Source organism: Brachionichthys hirsutus, chromosome 9 (genome assembly GCF_040956055.1).
Source record: "Brachionichthys hirsutus isolate HB-005 chromosome 9, CSIRO-AGI_Bhir_v1, whole genome shotgun sequence".
Lineage (NCBI taxonomy): Eukaryota > Metazoa > Chordata > Actinopteri > Lophiiformes > Brachionichthyidae > Brachionichthys > Brachionichthys hirsutus.
In genome coordinates this window covers 7,399,924-7,421,333 of record NC_090905.1, presented here as the reverse complement: position 1 = coordinate 7,421,333, position 21,410 = coordinate 7,399,924, and the positions used below count along the sequence as shown (strand labels likewise).

General features: G+C 43.6%; 3 protein-coding genes across 3 annotated transcripts; 1 reads left to right on the top strand and 2 right to left on the bottom strand.

The window, feature by feature from the left end:
- Positions 1-1,004: 1,004 nt before the first annotated feature.
- Positions 1,005-12,082, top strand: hook1 (hook microtubule-tethering protein 1). Its single transcript, XM_068743195.1, has 22 exons — positions 1,005-1,040; positions 1,828-1,913; positions 2,271-2,343; positions 3,544-3,594; positions 4,495-4,627; positions 4,936-5,003; positions 5,232-5,294; positions 5,825-5,908; positions 7,308-7,471; positions 7,558-7,698; positions 8,257-8,458; positions 8,536-8,646; positions 8,738-8,825; positions 8,900-8,966; positions 9,043-9,183; positions 9,356-9,443; positions 9,609-9,640; positions 9,739-9,821; positions 10,107-10,207; positions 10,321-10,422; positions 10,540-10,608; positions 10,704-12,082. The coding sequence occupies exons 1-22, from the start codon at positions 1,005-1,007 to the stop codon at positions 10,851-10,853; spliced, it is 2,133 nt and encodes a 710-aa protein (XP_068599296.1). The 3' UTR covers positions 10,854-12,082.
- Positions 12,083-13,165: 1,083 nt separating this feature from the next.
- On the bottom strand, positions 13,166-15,585 carry LOC137899177 (cytochrome P450 2J6-like). Its single transcript, XM_068743196.1, has 9 exons — positions 15,394-15,585; positions 15,022-15,187; positions 14,772-14,924; positions 14,521-14,681; positions 14,217-14,390; positions 13,970-14,111; positions 13,695-13,882; positions 13,469-13,610; positions 13,166-13,341 (listed from the first exon to the last, which is right to left on the bottom strand). Exons 1-9 carry the CDS (start codon positions 15,583-15,585, stop codon positions 13,166-13,168), a joined length of 1,494 nt encoding a protein of 497 aa, XP_068599297.1.
- Positions 15,586-17,940: 2,355 nt separating this feature from the next.
- On the bottom strand, positions 17,941-21,354 carry LOC137899759 (cytochrome P450 2J4-like). Its single transcript, XM_068743799.1, has 9 exons — positions 21,172-21,354; positions 20,579-20,741; positions 20,106-20,255; positions 19,848-20,008; positions 19,590-19,766; positions 18,730-18,871; positions 18,445-18,632; positions 18,215-18,356; positions 17,941-18,116 (listed from the first exon to the last, which is right to left on the bottom strand). The coding sequence occupies exons 1-9, from the start codon at positions 21,352-21,354 to the stop codon at positions 17,941-17,943; spliced, it is 1,482 nt and encodes a 493-aa protein (XP_068599900.1).
- Between the last annotated feature and the right edge of the window lie 56 nt (positions 21,355-21,410).

The following is a 21,410-nucleotide window of genomic DNA, read 5'->3' as shown; positions in this document are numbered from 1 at the left end:
AAGCATTGGTAAGTAGATTCTTGAGGTATTCCTGTTACCAAACCTATTGTCAGAGAACAATGGAAGAATTCCCACCTGCCCCCTGATCTGCCCTGATATTACCGTACAATCAGGGCAAAACGGCACCACCTGACACTTTCACACAATCAGAGGAGAAGGGCTGGGCATATGAGAAAATATCAGATGCGGAGTCCCCCATTTATTTAATACTAAAAGAAATGTGCGGACCATGCATGCAGTCTGGTGCCTGAAGGTCAGAGAGGGCGCGCACTGCGCGCTGTGCTCCAGAATAACGCTTGTTGTACCTCCCTAAATTTTAGCCTCCACACAAATGACACAACGGCGGTAACCAATGTTCCCTCTAATTTTTCATGTGTCTGAGCAAACACACAAACCCCCCGAGCAGTCCCTTGGACAACACCATAATACGTTTTATTTTAAACGCACTTTACATCTGAAGACCGAATCAGCTGTGCGTAATTACGCACGAGCGCACCTTAGAGGGAACATTGGTAACCTGTCTGTACCAATTGCATGTTTTATGCAAATGTCTTCCAGTAATAAAATTGTTAATTATGAGAAGTAGAAATAAAAACTGATCCTTGTAAACGCTCAGAGAACATTTGAAGAGGGATCATACTTCCGAAACGAATTAGATTTTGTCTAGAAATTGGGGGGGGCGTGTAAAACGCAAATCACGCTAACTGATTGGCTACAGCCCAGTTTGACGTCAGTCAATCTTCGGAGATCTAAACACTGATTGGATGAGGCATGTTTCACCTCCACCTCAGCCTGCGGGCGGAGAAACGTCAAATAACCAAGACGCGCTATTCGCGTACATTTTACGGTACTTTAATGGCGGACTGCCCCTTTTAGCGCACCACTTCTACGTATTTGTCGCGAGGGATTTACCTTTTCGCAGCAGGTGAGGTCAAATGCCGAGGAAAGGAGCGGAAGCGCTTCGCTGACAGGTGGAACAACATTTTAGCTTTGAGGTTGAACAAATGGCGGAGAATAAAACGGACAGCCTCGTTGTTTGGGTGAGTTCTCCTATTTTGTGCTTAACGTTGATTGTCTCGTCGAAGGAAGACGTGGAAGCGGAAACAATTCACAACAACTGAGATAAAAAAAAAAAAAGGAGAAATGAACGAGAGCAGCAACAATTATAGATGTAAGATCTTCATTTGGAGCTGTCAGTGAGGAAGACGTCAGGAGGAAGAGCAGGAAGCCCTGTCACCATCTGACGCTTCAGATCGATTCCCTTCGAGCGTGTTAATCCCTTTAACCGGTATATTTATGGGATTCGGCTCAGACTTTTGTTACCATGTGTCCATGTAAACGCACCTACACAATAGTGTGTAACTCATTAATGGAAGCCGTGTACGTGTACGTGTACGAGCCGGCGTTGCTGCACCTGCCGGTCATGGGTTTGTTTGTTTGTTTGTTTGTTAATGAAAGGATGAGCCCTTCCGTTGGTCGGATCTCACGTCCGGTTCTGGTTTCATGCTGAAAGACCTTTGACAAATATGTCCATTAGGAGAAAGAAAAAATAGTACTTTAAACATTTATTCACCCCCTGAATATGTTGGAGTAGATGTAGGAAGTAGCGGGGAATGTAAATACCCAGTTTAACGTTCTCAAAATGGCATTTTAAGGACTTGAATAAGTTCAAGCTCTTCATCAGAAGGGGGATTGTCTTCTTGCAGCGTTTGTAGTGAAACTCAAAAGTGATGGCGAAGTTAGTCCAGTGTGCTTCCAAATGTACGTTTTATTGCCTGTTCCTGGGATTGTGTGCTCATCTTCTTGTTTTTTTTCCTGCCTCCCCAGCTGCAAACCTTCAACACTCCTGCACCCTGCAGAACAGTCGGGGAGCTGACCACTGGGGCGGCGATGTGTCAGGCCCTGCATCAAATGTGAGAGAGCATGCCCCGATGCACAGGGAAGGCTCACCCCATCAGCCACGCCGATTCATTCATTCATTCATTGGGCCATAGTGGAATACAAATAATGAAACATCAGATTCTATTTTATCTTCCTTATCGACGCCATTGTTGTTTCTAATCTATCTGCTGCAGAGGAGGGAGATGGCGCTTCCTCCTCTAGCATCAGCGTTGGGAGTACGGAAAGAGTCGAAGCTCAACGTGGGCTTTGCACGTTACGAAAAAACGTATTCATAAAATGCAGCGTCTGTTAAATTGCGTGTAAAATTTGAACCTCGAATGGCGCGTAGTTAGTTTGAGAAGTCGCTTGTCTTTGTGTGTTTGTTGCAGAGACCCGGTTTGGTTCACTGACCTTTGGCTCAGTCGTATCAAAGCAGATGTTGAGGATAACTGGAGACTGAAGGTGCAGAACCACGCAACAAGCATGCACACACACACACACACACACACCATGTTCACCCTGACTGCACTCAGACACCTAATAGTGGGGATTTAGAAGAAAATTAATCTGATTAATTTTCGTACCCTGTAGTTGTTTTTCCTCCCCAATAAGCCCATTTTTTCACATAAACCTTTTTGATATGAGTAAAAACAAATATTATTCCAGTTTCTTTCAAGATCGTACACATATCGAGATGATTTATGCAAACAGTGTTGATTTTTTTTCTGTTATGACAAGTCAAAAGGTGTGCTGTGGAAAAGATTTGTCTACATTTTAACTCTTTGAGTGCCATTCGCGTCTAAAGACGTTTTGTGAAACCAAAACATTCACTGCCAACCCTGACATTAAAATCGACCTCTCTTCAACGGCCAATACGGAGAATGGTAGGAACACACTTTTTTTTTAATGTTTGCTTTGAACACAAACCTTAATTGAGACCTTAATATTAGTTTGCATATTCATAAGTATAGAATATTCGGTGGGGCTTGGAAGATCGGGCAAAATTAACGAAGGTTTTTGAAAAGCCAAAAGTTAATATTTGGAAAAAACAATTATTGATTATTTAACTTGTCTGTATGTTTGCATCATGAAAATGGTTGCTGTTAAACTGATGAGTGAAGCAGAGCGGACGCTGCTTTCATCAACCACTCCACTCCAAGTCTTACTGGCGAGGCCTGTTTCTCGTTGCCGGATTATCCTGGTGGCTTCGTCGACACACACAACACAACTATGAGGAAGCTCGCTGTATGCATTTTTGGGGGCAACATTCAATGATGACAGACATCGATATAGCACCTTTACGGCCTTGCGTTCAATGCACTGGCGACTCATGTTGGGAGAATGTGCTTGAGAAAATGCATCCAGTTAGCCTGACAACTTTCTGGCACAGCCCCATATTTCCCTTTATTTTTTTATTTTTTTTATATTAATGTTCTAAACTGTCTTTGCTCAATGCCTTTTGTAGTGGCAGTGTGTCAACCAAAGTAATCAATCACTGTGTGAGAATCTCTCTAAAGCAGCATCCACTGGGTGGCTAGACCAGTAATAACCCCCACCCTCATAGAAAAGCGGCTACACTCGTGTGAAGGGAATCCATGGCATTAGTTATTTGTCTATAGTTTGATAATGAAGAACATTCACAACATTTTTGTGTCTTTACAGATGAACAACTTGAAGAAGGTCCTTCAGATGGTGGTTGATTATTATAATGAGGTATGTTGTGGACATGTCTCTGCTGTATCGGACGGCTGAATCTCATTATAGTCTTAGTTTTAGCCTGAGGCGGTGGAGGCCTGTAACACAAAGCGTGAGTTGTGGATGGAAAGCTGAAGCAACTTCAGGGTCATTCTTCGTGATGGTATCACCATGGTAACCTAAGGTAATTTGCAAATCAATGACGGAAAAAATGAAGGCACCGCCTAGTGACCAACCATTTGATACATTTTCTTACAAAAAAAACAATTGGATAAATCATGAATAGAATATTGTGGATGTCAGTCCATTGAATGTGAGACTTCTTTGCTTTCGTGGCTGCAGATATTACCAAACCGTTCATCGTGCTTTTATATAATGACAACCCATTCTTGTCACATATGAAAGTCCCAATTTTTGTTTTTATATTTGGTTTTTATTTGCTCCAAACCTGTGGTAAATACGGTGGATTGGACAAAACAGTTTATGCATGTCGGAGCATTTTCAGAAACTAAGCCATCAAGTCCAAGGAATCGCTTGAAGACCTCTGAGATGGGATTGTTCCGAGGCACAGATTTTGGGGAAGGGTACAGAAGCATTTCCGCAGCATGGCTGCTCCTATTGAGCATGGTGGTCTCTCTGGATTTCTGGATTTAATGACCGCTCTTTGTGAGTGCTTGGCACCTGCTAGGCTAAGTGAAACCAGATAACTGCACAATATTATATTTTGACTTGTTGAAATTATTTCTTTATACAGGCCTCTTGTGTGCAGCTGAAATCAAAATAAGCATCAATCATTTGAAGCCTGCTACAAAATACCAAGTGCTGAAGCATTGCATCCAACAGATTAGAATATTTCATTCCTCAATGCTTGCAGTTCTCTGTTTACACAGATGTTTACTGTTGCCTCCGTACCATCAGGTCTTGGCCCATGATATCTCAGACTTCCGGTTGCCAGATCTGGCCGTGGCAGCTGAGCAGTCGGACCCAGTGGAGCTGGGGAGGCTGCTGCAGCTCATATTGGGTTGTGCTGTTAAATGCGAACGTAAAAAAGGTACGTGGATACTTCTGCGTTACACCCAAAATGTGTACGCATATTAATCACAACAGATACGCCGTCTATCTACAGTGTGTGTGTGTGTGTGTGTGTGCGCTGCACGGCAGAATCGTTGCATCCGCATCCAGTTAGGCTAGACCGAACAATGTTTAATTATTGCCCTGCCAAGCCGCTGAAGAAGCCTGTTGGGCGGGCTGGCTGGGAAATCAATGGCGGCAGCGTTACGTTTTCAAGTGGAACACAGATCCTGAAAAATAATGAACAAGGAATGTGATGTTGTTGGATGTGTCTCATTCAATCACCAGAATACATTCAGATCATCATGACCTTGGAGGAGTCTGTGCAGCATTTTGTCATGACGGCCATCCAGGAGGTCAGTTCATCCCTTACACAGATCAGGGACGTTTGAAACATTCGCTGAAGTGAGGCTCAGCTGTCTGACCGTTTTTTGGGTGCCTTAACGCTGAACACGGAGATTGTTCAGTGGCATCATCTGTGTTTATTGTGAGAGCAGTATGCTTGTGTTTAACAGACAGATTGAGGCTTTCGGCGATTATGAGTCTGTGTCATCCATCAATCCAATGACATTTTTCCTTCTAAGCTCATGAATAAAGAGACGATGGCTCCATTTGGAGCGGAACTGGCGGGGGACTCGGAACAGCAGGTCAGTTTTATTACTACCATTCAGACTAAAAGAACTTCCCCTTGTTTTAACAAACCGGATCCTTTCTGGTTTAAAAGTCTCTTAAGTGGGTAAATTGTTCATTGTGGTTAACATAAAACGACTGGTGGGTGTATTCGGACTTAAAATGATCATAGTATTAATAGGTTATTCTTAACAACAGCCAACAAGACTCAGTCTGATGTTTGTTTGTTTTTCAATAGAGGAGAGCAAGTCAAGTTTTGAAAAGCAGCTCCTTGCAAAATTCTCAAAACATTACTTGCTCTTGATTATTGGCATAATTGACTTCTCCTTTACATCTAAATATATGGTATTCCAATTCCTTGTTAAAATTGGTATTTCAAAGTCACCCTAACCTCAAGGAACTCTTCACTGAAGCGTTTATTCACCTGGGTCTGTTTGAGGAAGATCAGTGCTGATGTAAAAATGCCAGAGTCTCTGGGCATCAGATGAAGAGTCAGATGAAGAGCCGGTCTGTGCAGGTGTTGATTCTGTATCCTCCTTGCGTCCAGCTGAAGAAAGCCCTCCAGGATCTCACTGAACTGCTGACGGAGAAGGAAGCGTTGGCCCAACGCTGTCAGGAGCTGGACATACAGGTGAGCAGAGGGTTTATACACAGATGTTATAGCCACAGAGAAATACATGCTTCTTTTACAGCTCTTTAGCCCCCGTGCATTCTACTCGTATTCAGATTTCTATGTCGACACACACACACGAATGCCTTTGGCACAGTAACAGCTGTGTAATTCGCTGTAGCGCTCGAGTCCATTGTCTGGACCTGCTGTGGCAGAAGGACTGCGGCGTCGGTCTGGTCCGGTCCGGGCTCTGCCGGTCCCAGTGCGGCACCCAGCCCGTGACCTGCCGCTGCAACAAGGCGCCGCTGAGCTCTGCAGGTTAAGTTTAGCAGAGGTCACTGATCCCCTGGTCAACGGGACTCCCGACAGATTTGATTTGTTCTGTTGCCGGTGTCGCGCTTCTCTTGCTGCAGTGAGGTGAGTCCAACATGGCTGACAAGTCGGCTAAACTAAAGCTGCTCCGATGTTGGCCAGAGCTGCACTAACAGACGGCTGACTCGGCATTCTTGTTGAAGTTATGCAGTGCCTTATTAATATTTTGTGGTAGTATTTTTCACCGAGGAGTATCCGTCTTTTACAGCCGTTTCTACTGTTTACATACATATACTTGTGGAACATTTGGAATCAAGCACGCTCACACACTGTCGCAGTATGTCAGAAAAATAGTTTGTGCTACAAAGTGATATTGTTTTAGCCATGTCACCCAGCTCTGATCACCGATCCAGGTCCTTATGTATATCTCCAGACGTGCTGATGCTGTACTTTTACACATTAAAAAGTCAAGCTGGGTCTAATATTTCGTTGTCTCGTTGTTAAAAGTACACACGGAGGAAATGAAGTGTGATGTCGAACTAACTTTGTGTTAATATATGTTTTCTGGTCCTTCGTCTGTGCTCTGCTTCCAGCATAAATCACTGCGCTGTTTGCTTTAACAGCTGAGAACAGTTGGGCTGTGTCTTCTGATGCTCTGATGTGGCTGCTTGGCATGAAGTAATCAGCCGAACGAGATTTAACATCATCATTTGTGTCTCGTTGACTTGACGACATTTGTTGTTTGTATATTTAATTAGCCTTTCTTACATTACTCACAAAATGTCAGTTTATTTGGCTTTTGGGTGAAATTTATACTGCAGTGATATTATATCATGAAAGTAGGGCGTTTAAGTAGAAGCATGTCATGATAAACTAAAAATGTTAATGGCTCAATACCTTATGTGCAAAAAGTACTGAAACATGGGACCGTTGGCCATGTGCATTCAAAGGTTTGGAGAAGGTCACATTAAGTTTATCTGTGAAGGTCGTAGTGCATTTAGAAGGTCATTCTGAAATTTCATCCGAAAGCCCAAATACCTTTTGTGAGTGGAGTATAAAGCTGCATCATTTCCAGAAGTGGGTCTAAACCTTATTGAAACCTGGACAGGTGGCTGTTCTTCAAGAGGAACGGAACAGCCTCTTGGCTGAGAATGATGTCCTGATAGACCGAGCCAATCAGCTGGACGCCTTCGATGACCCGAGCACACCCTCTGGGAGGAAACACAACCTATTGCAGCAACAGTTGGAAGCACTGCAGGAGGAGAACTTCAGGTGTGTCGCGTGATGCTGAAATGCGCTGCAGGAGCCTCACGCTGACTGTAGACATCTGGTTCTATTTGTGGATTTGTCTCCCTAAGGCTGGAGGCTGCTAAGGACGACTACCGGATCCACTGCGAAGAGTTGGAGAAGCAGCTGATCGAGGTCCAACACCGTAACGATGAGCTCACCAGCCTGGCAGAGGAATCTCGAGCTCTAAAGGACGAGCTGGATGTTTTGAGGTTTGTGCTTGATTGGTTTTGGCACTATTAATAATTCCTTTTTATATACAGGGCAGACCACAAAAATAAATAACATACAGTAGAGGCCAGACAGAGTGATTTTCCCCCCCCCGTACTTTCGTTCTTTTAAGAGCAGTATACATATTTTTTTGGAAAGTTAAGTGGAGAGGCAAGGCCAGCTTATTATTAGATAATCTTGGCTGAATGAAAATTTATTTATCAGTGAACATGGAACAAAAATCTGCATACAGTTGCTCCCCACTGGCTCAGCTGGCTGCTTGAGTACAAACAAAAAGGAGGAAAACGGAATCATGTTATGCAATATTCCAACATGAAGTAGAACGAATTATTGAGCTGTAACAGTTATACATTATGAGTTATCCTGTGCTACATGGTTGGCATCTAAAGATACCAGGAACAATTTAGAACCTTTTTGATGATGATCCAGATCACAATGTGGACAATGTACTTCCAATTAGGAGGGGAATGAGCTGCTTGGTGAAGGTCTGCGCTCTCAGAATGCTTTTTCTAGTTTTTATTTTGTCTTCACGTACGCAGGAATTGCTCCGATCGTGTCGTGATGCTGGAAGCCTCGGTGGAAACGTACAAACGCAAACTGGAGAATCTCGGTGATCTGAAGAGGCAGATGAAGCTGCTGGAGGAGAATAACATGCTCTACATGCAAAACACTGTTAGCCTGGAGGAAGAGCTGCGTAAAGCTAACGCTGCCCGGACACAGCTGGAGTCGTACAAGAGACAGGTGAGGGGAAGCAAATCTACACCCTAAAATAAAAGTAGCATATTTAAAGGTATATTTTTGACCCTCCAAAAAATCAGGTCCAAGAGCTACACAGGAAGTTGTCTCAGGAGACGAGGCGAGCAGACAACCTGGTGTTCGAGATGAAGAAATTGGAGGAGAAACACGAGACTGCGATAAAGGAGAAGGAGGTGTTGCAGTTTATGAAATGTGGCGCAAGGATTTGAAGTAAACAACTTTCACTAACATTCAGACTGTTTGAAACCTTTTCCCCTCCACTAGAGGATCATCGTGGAGAGAGAGTCACTGAAGGAGCTCAACGAGGAGCTGCGATGCACTCAGGCTCAGCAGCTCCAGCTCTCCCAAGCAGGTATCACTATATATTTAACTATTGGACACTTTTTTTTATTTTTTTTACCAAACAAAATTCTACTTGTCCTGCAGGGATGCTTTCTTCTGACAGCCACAGCCACGACACCCTGGCAGCTGAATTAATGCCCATCGAGTACAGGTAAAAGCTGCTGTGAGCTTCATTTACCTTCTGCTCCAGTGTCGTGTTGGTGAGAACTGCGTTTGTACGTGTTCAGAGAGAAGTTCATGAGGCTGCAGCATGAGAACAAGATGCTGAGAGTGCAGCAGGAGGAGTATGAGAGGGAGAAGATCAGTGCCCTGCAGGCTCAGCTGGAGGAGGCGCATAAGACGCGCAGCGAGCTGGACACTGAGAACAGGTTAACGGTGCTAATCCTTCCGATGCAGGTTGCTTTTCTCCACCATTACAGCCTGCTGTGTTGTTGACGATCTTTATTTTTTACTTTTTTTAACTCGTTACCTTTTTGAATTGTGTTAAATTTCCTTTTTGTGCGTGAATTCTTGGATCTCGTCACCTGAACGACTCTGCAGACTGGGGCGAGAGCAGATCGGTGAGCTGCAGCAGCAGGTTGAGGATCTCCAGAAGGCTCTGCAGAGTCAGGCAACTAGACCTGATGATGTGAGTTAACCAGGAGCTTTGACACATCTTATAAGCTGTTTAAACATTGCTCTTAAAGCAACTCTTGTGTATATAGATTTACAGCAAATGTTTTTACTTCTTTCTCTTGCAACTCTTAAGCTTGTGGTATATTTGAAGAAACATTCAAAATGTTTGTATTTTCAGTCGAACCTGAAGCGGAAACTTGATGCACACATGTAAGTGTGAATCTTGGGGTCAGTTCATGAAAGTTGAGTTGTAGAATGCGTGTCTGTGTTGTCCATTAGAAGTAAAGAAACAACGTTTATGTCCTCAGGGTTCAGCTGAACGAGGCCCAGGATGAAATCATGAAGAAGAAAGAACTGCTAGAGGATCTTCAGCCTGACAACACTCAGGCCTGTTAGTCTCATGCGTTTGCCCCAACGTTACTGCCCTCCCAGGAGTGGAACATGTAGCACTGCCTCTACAGAACATCCGGAGAGTATTCACTGCGCTGTGCTCTTTCCATATTTTGTTACGTTGCATTTATCATGGGGTTATTGTGTGTAGAATTCTCAGGGGGAGAAATGGATCCATTTTAGAATAAGGCTTGAACATAAATTGTGGAAACGACGAAGCACTGTGAATACTTTCTGGATTTGGGCTGAATGAAACCTCGTTTCTTTCTTGGGGCCCCCTTTCAAGCCCTGAAGCTGGATGAGCTGATGGCCGCTCTGAAGAAGAAGGATGACGACATGAGGGCAATGGAAGAGAGGTACAAAATGTACCTGGAGAAAGCTCGCAATGTGAGTCATTTCAGTTCTTATTATAGTGTAGTAGTATTCTAGTTTTGAAAACCCAAAGTGTGTATTTGGTTTCTACTTGTATTCGGAAGTGTTGCTTATTTTCCTGCTCAAAGGTGATCCGCGCTCTGGACCCTAAATTAAATCCCGCTACCGCTGAGATCCAGTCCCTTAAGGTCCAGTTGGCAGATCGGGAAAAGCAGATCGTCACCATGGAGGTGAGTCCGCCTTTCTTCTTATTGAATGTTTGAGCATCTGTCGTGACTGTACGGCGTTCTAATTGGAAGAGAATCACTTCCAAACACACCCTCAGTTTGGTTCTTTTGCCTCTGTAGCGCCGGTGTGAACAGGCCAGACTCAAAGAGTACGAGGAGAACCTGATTGTCACCGCCTGGTACAATAAGGTAAAAGGAATGCTTCCAGATTGTTTTACATTCTGCCTTTCTAGGAATTACTGAAACCCTCTCTGTGCTGCCGCTCGGTCCTTCCTTATCTTCAGAGCATGAATTTTCAGAAGTTGGCAATGGAATCGCGTCTGAGTGGCGGCGCATTGTCCTCCGGCCAGTCCTTCTTGTCCCAGCAGCGCCATGTCTCGAACGCCCCACGCCGGGCGCTTTCCATCAGCGTGCCTGCCTCTACCGCCAAGTAGACCCCGTCGGAGCCCGGTGTTATTCAGTTAGGGTAGAATACCTTCCTGCCCTCCTCACACCAGTGAGCACTCAAGTGACCTTAAACGTATCTGCTCTCATTGGCTGGAGGAATCAATGATGAGTGAACTCGTATCGGTCACACGATATACATATATATATATAGGGAACCCCTTAAGTTCATCATAAACAATATGCTGAGCTTTCCATAGATCATTAACACCTTGTGTTCACATCACTAGTTTCTGAAGTCGGACTATCCCATCCAGATCTATCGGTCCTGATACTTACTGTCATCAGTTCAGCCTTCACCTTTATATATCTCTGTTTACTCAGGAGTGAGACAAACCCCCGTGAACGCTTCTGTATTTTATTCGGAATTATAAAACATAAATTTATGTGATTTGAAAAAGCATTACTTGGATGATGCTGATGAAATGTGAATTCAGATGAGTTTTAATGTGTAGACGACTGTACCGTGACACTATGCAGTTAGGGGGGGGGTGTATTATTATTGCTATAATTGGTGCTGGCCACCAACTGCTTGCAAATATCAAACTTAAATCACTTGCATTCTTTTAACTAAACTGAATCAAGGCCATCATGTAAAGCTTTGAGGATCCTTTACATGATATTCAGCCCGAGATGCAGCAATAACAAACCCCACACGAGAAATCCAGTGCTAGTGTATGATGTGTTTTTTCTATACTCGCCAAGTGTGTAACACACTGAGTCCAATCTATGATGTTTGTAACATGATTTAACACCAGCGTCTGGTCCCTTGACAGAACCAGGTTGATTCCTAAAATATCTGCAAATTGTATCTTTAGAGTTTTAATTATTGTCATCTATACATCGTGTTAAATGTTGGTTGTTTCGGTGGCGGTTCAGAATGCTGTAGAGGCTTCCTTAATATTGTGGGCTGTTAGCTGTCCAGCAGCATTAAGGCTTAAGCCGAGCTGCACGAGTTTCACTACATGGAATGATGGCTGTGCATTTGATCGATTGATGGACGCATGTCGGATCGCTTTTCTTTTCCTCTGCAGTGGATGTTTAGATGTCGTCGATGGCTGATTTAAAAGCGGTGTCATTTATGTCAGAATAAGTAGTATGATCAAACACGCCACACGATGTATGAAATGTTTCTTTGTGTATACGTTAAAGTGAGGAAGACATAATGAATTTACAGATGGAAGAAAGATTTTAATCTTTTTGGTTGTTTTGTGAATAAATGAACTCCTTTTCTAGAAGTGTTTATGTTCAATCAATTGAGTTTGTGTTCAAAGCAAACATTAAAATTATTTTATTTAATTCAACATTGTCCACAACAATCTGGCCTTTATTAACCCTATTATTATTCTCAAATATTACTAGCACATTTCATCTTTGGGGTCAACATGTCCCCATGGATCTTTGCCTTCCCCAATGATTTATAGAAAGGTGTGCCGGGGACTTTATTTGCTGAATAACACCTTTATAATAAAAGCTGTTCTTTAGCGCCACCGTCAGGTCAAAATTTAGAATTAGTTAATTATTAGAATTTACCTTGAAAAGTAAATAGAGATTGGAACTTATGATAAAGTCTCAAAATCCTGAAAGGCCAAATGTATCAAATATGATAGGGCTTTATCATTTCTAGTCAGCGACTTTATAAACTGTCATGGAGACATCGAGCATTGACCAAATAACTGAACACACTGATAAACACCAACGAAGCTGGGACTGCCTCATGACCTACGAAGCCTGCCTCCTGGAGCAGATGTTCCATTTAACATGTGGAGACGGAGACACGCTGGTCTGGAAGAGAGGAAGATCCATCTTTATGATTAAAGCAGGAAGTAAAGGAAGAATGAGAGGAAACAATGTAGCAGGAGAATCACGGAGCCCTTTGAACCGTTTGATCTTCACTACGGTGGAAACAAAGTAACTAAATGAACGGAGCTACTGCAGAACATTAGAGATACATTCATAGTGTCTACATCTGTTCATTTTATACTGGACTCCATCCTAGAGGCGGCTTTTAACTAAGACACTAGAGAATAACTACAGAACAACCTGCACCAGTAAACAACAGAGGTGCTCATGTTAAAGTAAAACATAACAATTAGTCTTTTGACACCAAAGGTTGATCATATGAACTTTGAATTTAGCATTTTTAGAGCGCATGCAGATTGTAGTACACGCAGCACAATGAGGAATGACGTGGATCATAGAGGGCTGCCAATCGAGCTCTTATATATTTGCTCCTCACTTATTTTGCATGAACTAACAATGTCCTTGTGGGAATACCCCGCCCTCCACAACATAGAAAATATCAGCGGGCTTTGGCGTAGACCTTGAAGGGGTACGGAGTTCGTGTGGCTCCAGTGATTCCTTCTGTTCTCAGCTCGACCCCATCCAGCGTGGAAAAAGACAATTTCTGAAGCAAAGTGACAAAAAACAGGAACAACTCCATTCTTGCCAGACCTTCACCTAGACATGCACGTTTCCCTAAAAAAAAAAAGGAATGAAAATATTTTAAAGAGTATTCTTAATGAAAAAAAAACATTTTACAATAATTGGCTCAAATTTCCGTCATTAAATCGGATTCACCAGTAAGTCTAAATGTGAAATTCACCTGCAGAGAAAGGTAAAAATGCTTCCCTCCTCACAAACTTCCCTTCAGAATCCAGGAAGTGTTCAGGGTTAAAGGCGTCCGGAGTTTCCCATTCGTTCTTGTCAAACAGCACGGAAGTCAGGTTGGGCATCACAGAGGTTCCCTAAAGACAGATGGCCTTTAATTCATGCCTTGATTTTAAATTTTTTACTGACAAAAAAAACAGAAAAAAAGTCAATCATGTCACCTTTGGTATGAAATACCCATTCAGCGTTGTGTCCTTGGCAGCCATTCTGAGTCCATTGAGAGGAACGATGTTCCCCATCCTCTGGATCTCATGGATGACGGCGTCAGTGTAGGGCAGGTTGGGTCTGTCTCCCAGAGTGGGCTGACGGGTCTGTCCAATCACTCTGTCTATCTCTGCCTGGATTTTGTCTGGGAGGTAAAATAACACGTTTTTTTTTTTTTTTTACCGATTCGTTATTTCCTGTGCTGGAGCCGTGTCGTTCTCTCAACACCCACCCTGGATATGGGGGCTCTTGATGAGGTAGATGAGGCCCCACTGCAGGGTTTTTGAAGTGGTTTCACTACCAGCCAGGAAGAGATCCAGACAACACAGAGCCAGGTTGCCATCGTCAAAACCCAGCTGAGCGTTTTTGTTGTGCTGTCGGGCATAACGGCGGGACAAACGTATACCCACAAATTACTCACGCCCAGTTCTCAGACAGTTCATATGTATATATTGATTGGGGTATTGTGAGCGCCGTACTCTCTCCTCGATCAGGAAGGAGTCTATGTAATCTCGTGGATTGCTTGTATCCAGATCCAACTTGTGCCTCTCTATCTCCCCCCTGATAGACGCCTCCAAACATCTGGAGTTGCTGAAGATGGCATTGTGGGGCCCCGGCAGGAGTCTCATCAGTGCCGGGAAAGCATCGTACAGCTGCTTAGAGAGAGAAAACAGAGCAGGTATTCAGCCCTACAAAGAGCTCATCATGTTTGCTAATAGAGAACAATGCTGGTTCTGGTGCAGTACGTGTTTTGGAAGAGTTAGTGGTAGCTGAGGATCTTACTAAAGCCCATATGGAGCCCTCCAAATAGGCCAACTTAGTCAGACTCCTTAGCATGCTCTGGAAGATGTGGTCACTGTAGTCAAACCGCCTCCCAAACACTATCTGGCAGATGATGTTGGCCACCGCGTCATTCAAGAGGGGCGCAGGGTCAAATGGCTCGCCTGCACATAAGAAATGTCTTCAGTCGCCGTGCATTCTGCGTGCGTTTTACTTTTGACGCTTTATTTTCTGCTTTGCATGTCTCCACCAACCTTTCCTTTTCTCCATGGCCTCCTGCAGATAGTCGCTCTCTTCACATATGCTCTGCTCCATGGAGCTCTTAGCCAGACCAAAAGTCCGTAGCGTTGACATGGCAAAGCGCCGCTGTCTCCTCCAGACGTGCCCGTTGCTGAAGAACAGACCCGCTGGAGAGGCAGAGAGAAACCAGTCAAGGCCACTCACGAATGGTGCAGGAAGAAGGCCGGCCGCTTTAACGCCGATGCGCTGTGTGGCGTGATTCACCTGAGTTCCCCGAGTAAATCCTCGTCACCATTGGGCTGTAAGGCCGATCCACAAAGTTGTCGGCCTGTGTCACTAAAGCCTCCTTCACCGTCTTCCAACCAGAAACAAACACTGTTTTGTGTCTTCCCAGACGAATGCAGAACACATTCCCATAAACATCAGCAAGCTGTGGACGCAGCAGCAGAGAATGAGCGGCCTGTCGTCTGACATGTGACCCTGACAAGATGCGTCTTTCAGGGCAATCATTGTCCGCGACACTGCAGCAGGTTGATGCGTCTACATTCCACTCGAACGTAGTGGAGTTACGTCGATTTGCAGAATCGCATCAAGAAATGTCTAGATAGATTTTAATATGTGATGGCATCGTCTTACCTTGGTTAGATAAATGTGAGGCTGTTTAGCTTCGATGCTGAACACATTCCCTAAAAGAGGGAGAGCTGGTGGTCCTGGTGGGAAGTTAGCTGGATCCTTCTTGGAGAGGAAATACACGACAAGGAGAACAGACACAATTAGAAGCAGAAATCCCTTCAGGTCAAGCCACAAAAATGAATCACGCAGCCACATTGTCGAGCAGAGGAGAGGAGAGGAGCGAGCGACTGACGGGGATGACTGGCATCATCAGATTCTAGTTAGATGGGCTGGTTCTCTGCTGACTCACAGCTTGTGTAGATCGAATGATGGGATGGAACTGCCCTCCGTTGACCAGACAGACTGACACACCATCACCAGATTGAGGATCGGAGGATCGTCTCTCATTCGTAGCATCAGAAGCTGCTTTATTTTCTGATTGCTCTCAGAGATGATGTGTGTAAAGCACGTGATTGTCACTTTCAACTGATTACTGGCATAAATGCGTGCGTACGTCCCTGTATCTGCGCTCCGTGCCATTTTCCCTGCATAAAGTTTATTTTTGGTGGTAATATTCTGGCGTAAAATGCTCTATTGTGTGCTAAACACTTGAGCCAGACGCTTTATGGAGCGGGAGATCGACAGGAGGGTCGGTGCAGCGCCTGCAGTTTTGCGCACTCTGCACTGATCCGTTGTGGTGAAGAGGGAGCTGAGCCGAGAGGCAAAGCTCTCCATTTACCGCTCGATCTCCGTTCCTACCTCGCCTGTGGTCACGAGCTTTGGGTAGTGACCAAAAGAACAAGGTCACGGGTGCAAACCGCTGAAATGAGCTTCCTCCGTAGGCTGGCTGGGCTCTCCCTTAGAGATCGGGTGAGGAACTCAGTCATCCGGGAGGATCTCGGAGTAGAGCCGCTGCTCCTCTGCGTTGAGAGGAGCCAGATGAGGTGGCTCGGGCATCTATTCAGGATGCCTCCTGGACGCCTCCCTAGTGAGGTGTTCAGGGCACGTCCCACTGGAAGGAGACCACGGGGAAGACCCAGGACACGCTGGAGAGACTGTGTCTCTCGGGGCCCCCCGGAAGAGCTGGAAGAACTGTGCTATCTTGTGTAAAAAGGTTATAATATGGGTCCTTTAAACTATGTATACAGACAGAGCACGCGTCCTGTCCTCTTGTCCGCTAGGGGGCGCCAATGTGATGGTTTTAACTTGGTCTTTTCGTTGCGCACTGGATGTGGATACTCGGGATGGGACGAGATCAAAATGATATGTAGTATTCAGTATTATACTGTTGAGTTGTGCAATAACCCCCCCCCCCCACCACCACCACTAAGGCGCGCTATAAGTGCCCTCATTATCTTCATGCATGCGTAATGCGTTTGGCACAGACGCGTGACAGTCGAGTGCGAGTGAGAAATGCGCAATGGAATATGCGGGGGGAATCCAGGATGCTTCGACATTTTAAATCCCCTGTGCGGCAACATTTTGGTTTTCCACTGGAAGAAAACGGTAAAATATTAGCGAACAGAAAAGACAGTCTGTAAACACTGCAAATAATAATGTCACATACCGGAGCTAACGAGAGCTGCATGCAAAGACTTCCAGTGACTCATTTAGGAACAGAGGAACAACACTTCTGTTTATTGAAATATTCATTTATCTGCTTAAACTTCACTTTTGTAAAAAATAATAATTTTATAATAACATGAGCTAAATAATACACTTTTATTTAGCTCATGTTATGGGAATTACTCATACAATGAGTCGGACACTCTGGGAATTAACACAGAGGTCAACGTTCACTTTAAGTGACATTAATTCATATTATTTAAACAGATTGTTGACTTAATGATCCAAAGTGCAGGCAGAAGTACATACGCTTCTCTAAAAAACAAACACAAATGGGCAGAGAACACTCCGGTGGGTTCAGCTGGGGATTGAACTTTTATCGAAGCTGCAAGCTTTATGTTTGCCAAAGCTGTTCAAAAGTTGAGGCAGTATCACATACTAATGAATACTGTCAGAGGTTGGTGTTTAGTTTTATTTTATTTGTGTCTTGTTACCTTAAAGCTGTGAAAATAACCCAAGCATGGCTTTACATAGAGATAAATGGTGATGTACGCAAAATATATTTTTTACATTTATTTGCAACAAAATTGAATTAATAAATGTTATAATTCAGTAATGCATAAAAAGGTTTGCAAAGTTAGGATAGCAAAGGATAAATGTCCTAAATGCATAAAAAGATGCTTCCTTTTTTTAGTTTTTTGTCCGATGTTTTTCTTATTTTCACTCAGCTAATGTTAGATATTTAGGATTTCTGGCTGAATATCTATCTTGTCAAATTTGTTTTGCCCGTTTGGACTGATTACCTGGAGTTCAGAAATCACTCTTCTCTCAAATTAAATATGGACTTTGATTGCACTTTTCTGTCGTGCTTTTGGGTTTCACTTGACAGTTTTGTTGGAAGCATGACAGAATATGCAAAGCAAAGCAAAGTAAAGCTCTCTAAATACATTGTGGATGCACTAAATCCACCCGGTCTGAACAAGTGATGCTCTGTGAAACAAAAACTTATCGAGGCGCAGCTACAACCCTGAACTGCTGAGGTGTGTAGGTGAAACCCAGCATTCCCTCCAAGCTGGGCATCTCACCAGGAACAGGTGAGAGGGTGAAGCGTTGGAGGATGGATGTAAAGAAAAGGAACACCTCCATTCTGGCCATGTTCTCCCCTAAACACGCACGCTTTCCTGCAATAAAAAAAAAAATGCAGTCCTAGGTCACTAATAGATTCCCGTCTCAAAAGAGAACAGAATAGAGCAGCTGGTGGAACAGTTTAAAATCAAACCTGCAGAAAACGGCAGGAAGGCATCTCTTTTGCGAAACTGTCCCTTTGAATCCAAGAAATGCTGAGGATTGAAGACATCTGGAGTCTCCCACTCATTCTTGTCATACAGCACTGTGCCAAGCATTATATTGATAGGTGTGCCCTGGAAATATTTGCAGTGACATTCTGGTATCAGCTGTGTGACAGCCATTGTGTAGCTCATCATCGATGCCTAGCTTTAGTCATTTTACCTTGGGTATGAAGAATCCTCCCATCGTAGTGTCTTTACTGGCCATTTTAGGGAACCCCACAGGAAGAATGTTTCCCATCCTCAGAATCTCATGGACCACGGCATCGGTGAAAGGCAGCTTGGGTCTGTCGGACAGGTTGGCCTGACGAGACTGTCCGATCACTCTGTCTATCTCCGCCTGGGCTTGTGCTAATTGAGGAAGCATGCAGCAACAACAGACAGAACAATAACGTGTCAGCTTGAGATGATGCTTGTTTTTGCTTTGTGTGACCGATAAGATACCAACCCTGTATCTCTGGGTGGTACAACATGAATATGATGCCCCAGCGTAAAACTGTGGTGGGCGATTCTGTTGCAGCCTCAATCAGATCCAAGATGGAAACCAGCAGGGCGTCGTTAGTGAAGGGAGACTGGGGATCCTCTTTTGTCTGGTAGCAAGTCAACAGGAAACACGCTTATTTTAGGACATTGCACAAGAAGGACTACTGGTGACAGATTATAACATGGTCTGGTATCACAGTGTCCCGGAGAGGCTGAGTTATTTCTGAAGTGAAGACAAGGAGGGGGTCGCCACTCTGTGAAATATGGTCCTGGTAAATAGAGTAAAGATTTATAAAGCTTCTCAATGTGAAATCGCAAAGAATTGGGGATTTAACTTTCTACAATTAAAATATTGTTAAAAGATTTTGAGAATCTGAAGAAATCTGTGCACAACGGCCGAGGCAGAAAAGCTACATTAAAACTAGATTAATCGGTTCCTATACTGATAGATATTCTGTGCCTGACATGATGAAATAAATTGAGGCAATTTAAAGTCCATTTTCGCTCGACTAGTGAGGTCCTACTGTATTAAAATGTAACATTTGAGAATATCTTCTTTGATGAATTAGGCTAGATGTTACATTGGTCATATAACTTGGGCAGATTGTTGATAAACATCTCGGCATGTTTTACTGAATCTCTCGTTTCGCTCGCAGATTTTACCCAAATAACTTCTTTCTTAGTACACAGACACAATGTGTCGTAATCGCATGAAAAACACAAATACTTATAACAACTGAATATCGGTTAGAAACGTGAAAATAACGTTAGCCTATGCTTTACCAGATTACAGGGTGCTTTGCTGAAGGTGTGGAAATATCTTACCTTTTCGATCTCTGACAGGTATGCGTCAATATAATTGCGAGGGTCATCAGGGTTCCGCGTCTCCAGGTTCTTCTCCACTTCACCTTCCAGGAAAGCCATGATCTTCCTGTAGTTGCTGAGGACCGTCTGGTGAGATCCTGGCAGATACTCCATCAAGCCAGGGAAGGCGTTGTACAGCTGTAGCAAATTGACAGATCAGTAATAGATCTGTTTTGTTTCGTGATCACAGCAGAATCGTTTAAGCAGACCAGGAATCACCTCAGAAGGAATAGAACCAGAAAGATGAAAGGCCGCACTGTCCATCTTCAGACACTCGGTGTAGTTTTGGTCGTTATATTCAAAGCGATGTCCAAAGAGCACAGAGCAGATGATGTTACCCACTGCATTTGTGATTATGAATTTGGGATTGAATGGCTTCCCTGTGTTGAATTCAAGTGATAAAACATATGTTGTAACTTTATTTGAAACATACGTTCTGCACTACTGTCAATAGATGAACATCCACATTGCGCTTGCCTTGTTCGTCTTTTAACGCCTCACAGAGGAAGCTGCTTTCCACTTGAATGTTGTTTTCCACTGACTTCGGGCCTCCTCCAAAGTAGCGCAGGTGACTGCTGATGAACTTCCTGTGGCTTTTCCACATGTATCCATTGCTCAGAGTGACACCTGTAGGTTTGCAGAATTTAATTATTTACAAAAGCAAGCAGGTGCTCCGCAAAGATTCTGACATGTACTGTAGTTTCTGTTTCTGATGTCATCCCTGCTGTTTGGATTTTGATGTGTTCTTTTCAGGCAGCGATGAGAGAGAGTTCTTGCAAATGATCAGCCTCAAACATCTATTGCGTGCTTTGTTAACGTGAGCTGTCTGACACAGCTGACGAAGTTTTTCAATACGTTGTAGACAGATTTTGGTTTTTTTACCCCAAAGATGGAGCAGGATTCAGTGAAAGATGTTTGTGGAGTCACACATACAATAGATACAAACCCACCGATGCCCTTGAAGGTAACGTAGAAGAGGGGAATGTGAGGTCGATCAATAATGTCGTCCAGGTGGGTCACAAGAGCCTCTTTCACCATTTTGGGTCCTGCAATGAACACAGTCCTCCTGCTGCCGCTCCTCAAGCTGAACACCGGACCGTACAATTCAGCAACCTTTTAAAAACAAAGTCCAAAATGTTTCATAAAACGTTTCATATTTGAACGATCAGATGGATAGAAATAAATAAATGCTATGTGTAAAAGTGGGTGATAAATAAGGATTCTTTTGACTTCTTTTCACTTTCTAATTATACAAATGTGTGAAATACATCATTATTATATACTACATTCCATTTACTAGAATTATTTAGCATGTTTTGAGTTAAAACATCATTTTATGACGCTTTGAAAACTTATACTACGTGCTGAAGGTTATATCAAGAGTAAAGTTGGAGAGAAAATACTTATTGTTCACTTATTATTTATTCCTTGTCATGGTTTTGACAACACATGGGTATATGGGGAAACAGGACATTTTCTGTGCGCCATATTGTCTCCTGGTCTGGTTCGTCTTTATTCTCAGATCATAAAGTGTCTATCTCACCTTCTCCAACGACTTCAAGTTGCTGCCTGTGAAGACATTTCCCAAAAAAGGCACACCCAAAGGTCCATGTGGAAAGTTGGTTGGGGCCCAGTTTTTGACCACATCAGCCAAAAGTAAAACTACAAAACTGATCAACAACCAGCTTGTAACGTCTAAACACTCGAAAAGAGTGTGGAAAATCATGGTAGAAATAGCTTGAAGGGCTCTCTTTGCTCCTGCAGGCAGGATAAATGGCGGTC

What these genes read in the sequence shown, in the direction of transcription:
- hook1 (XM_068743195.1), top strand. Translation starts at nt 1,005, where the DNA reads ATGGCGGAGAATAAAACGGACAGCCTCGTTGTTTGG. An exon ending in TGGTTGATTATTATAATGAG is followed by an intron (nt 3,595 to 4,494) that starts GTATGTTGTGGA and finishes CCGTACCATCAG; the next exon opens with GTCTTGGCCCATGATATCTC. An exon ending in CGGAAACTTGATGCACACAT is followed by an intron (nt 9,641 to 9,738) that starts GTAAGTGTGAAT and finishes TTATGTCCTCAG; the next exon opens with GGTTCAGCTGAACGAGGCCC.
- LOC137899759 (XM_068743799.1), bottom strand. Translation starts at nt 21,354, where the DNA reads ATGATTTTCCACACTCTTTTCGAGTGTTTAGACGTTACAAGCTGGTTG. An exon ending in CGTTACCTTCAAGGGCATCG is followed by an intron (nt 20,256 to 20,578) that starts GTGGGTTTGTAT and finishes GCAAACCTACAG; the next exon opens with GTGTCACTCTGAGCAATGGA. An exon ending in GTACCACCCAGAGATACAGG is followed by an intron (nt 18,633 to 18,729) that starts GTTGGTATCTTA and finishes TTCCTCAATTAG; the next exon opens with CACAAGCCCAGGCGGAGATA.
- LOC137899177 (XM_068743196.1), bottom strand. Translation starts at nt 15,585, where the DNA reads ATGTGGCTGCGTGATTCATTTTTGTGGCTTGACCTGAAGGGATTTCTG. An exon ending in CCTTCCTGATCGAGGAGAGA is followed by an intron (nt 14,112 to 14,216) that starts GTACGGCGCTCA and finishes TATGCCCGACAG; the next exon opens with CACAACAAAAACGCTCAGCT. An exon ending in ATTTTTACCTTTCTCTGCAG is followed by an intron (nt 13,342 to 13,468) that starts GTGAATTTCACA and finishes TTTTTTTTTTAG; the next exon opens with GGAAACGTGCATGTCTAGGT.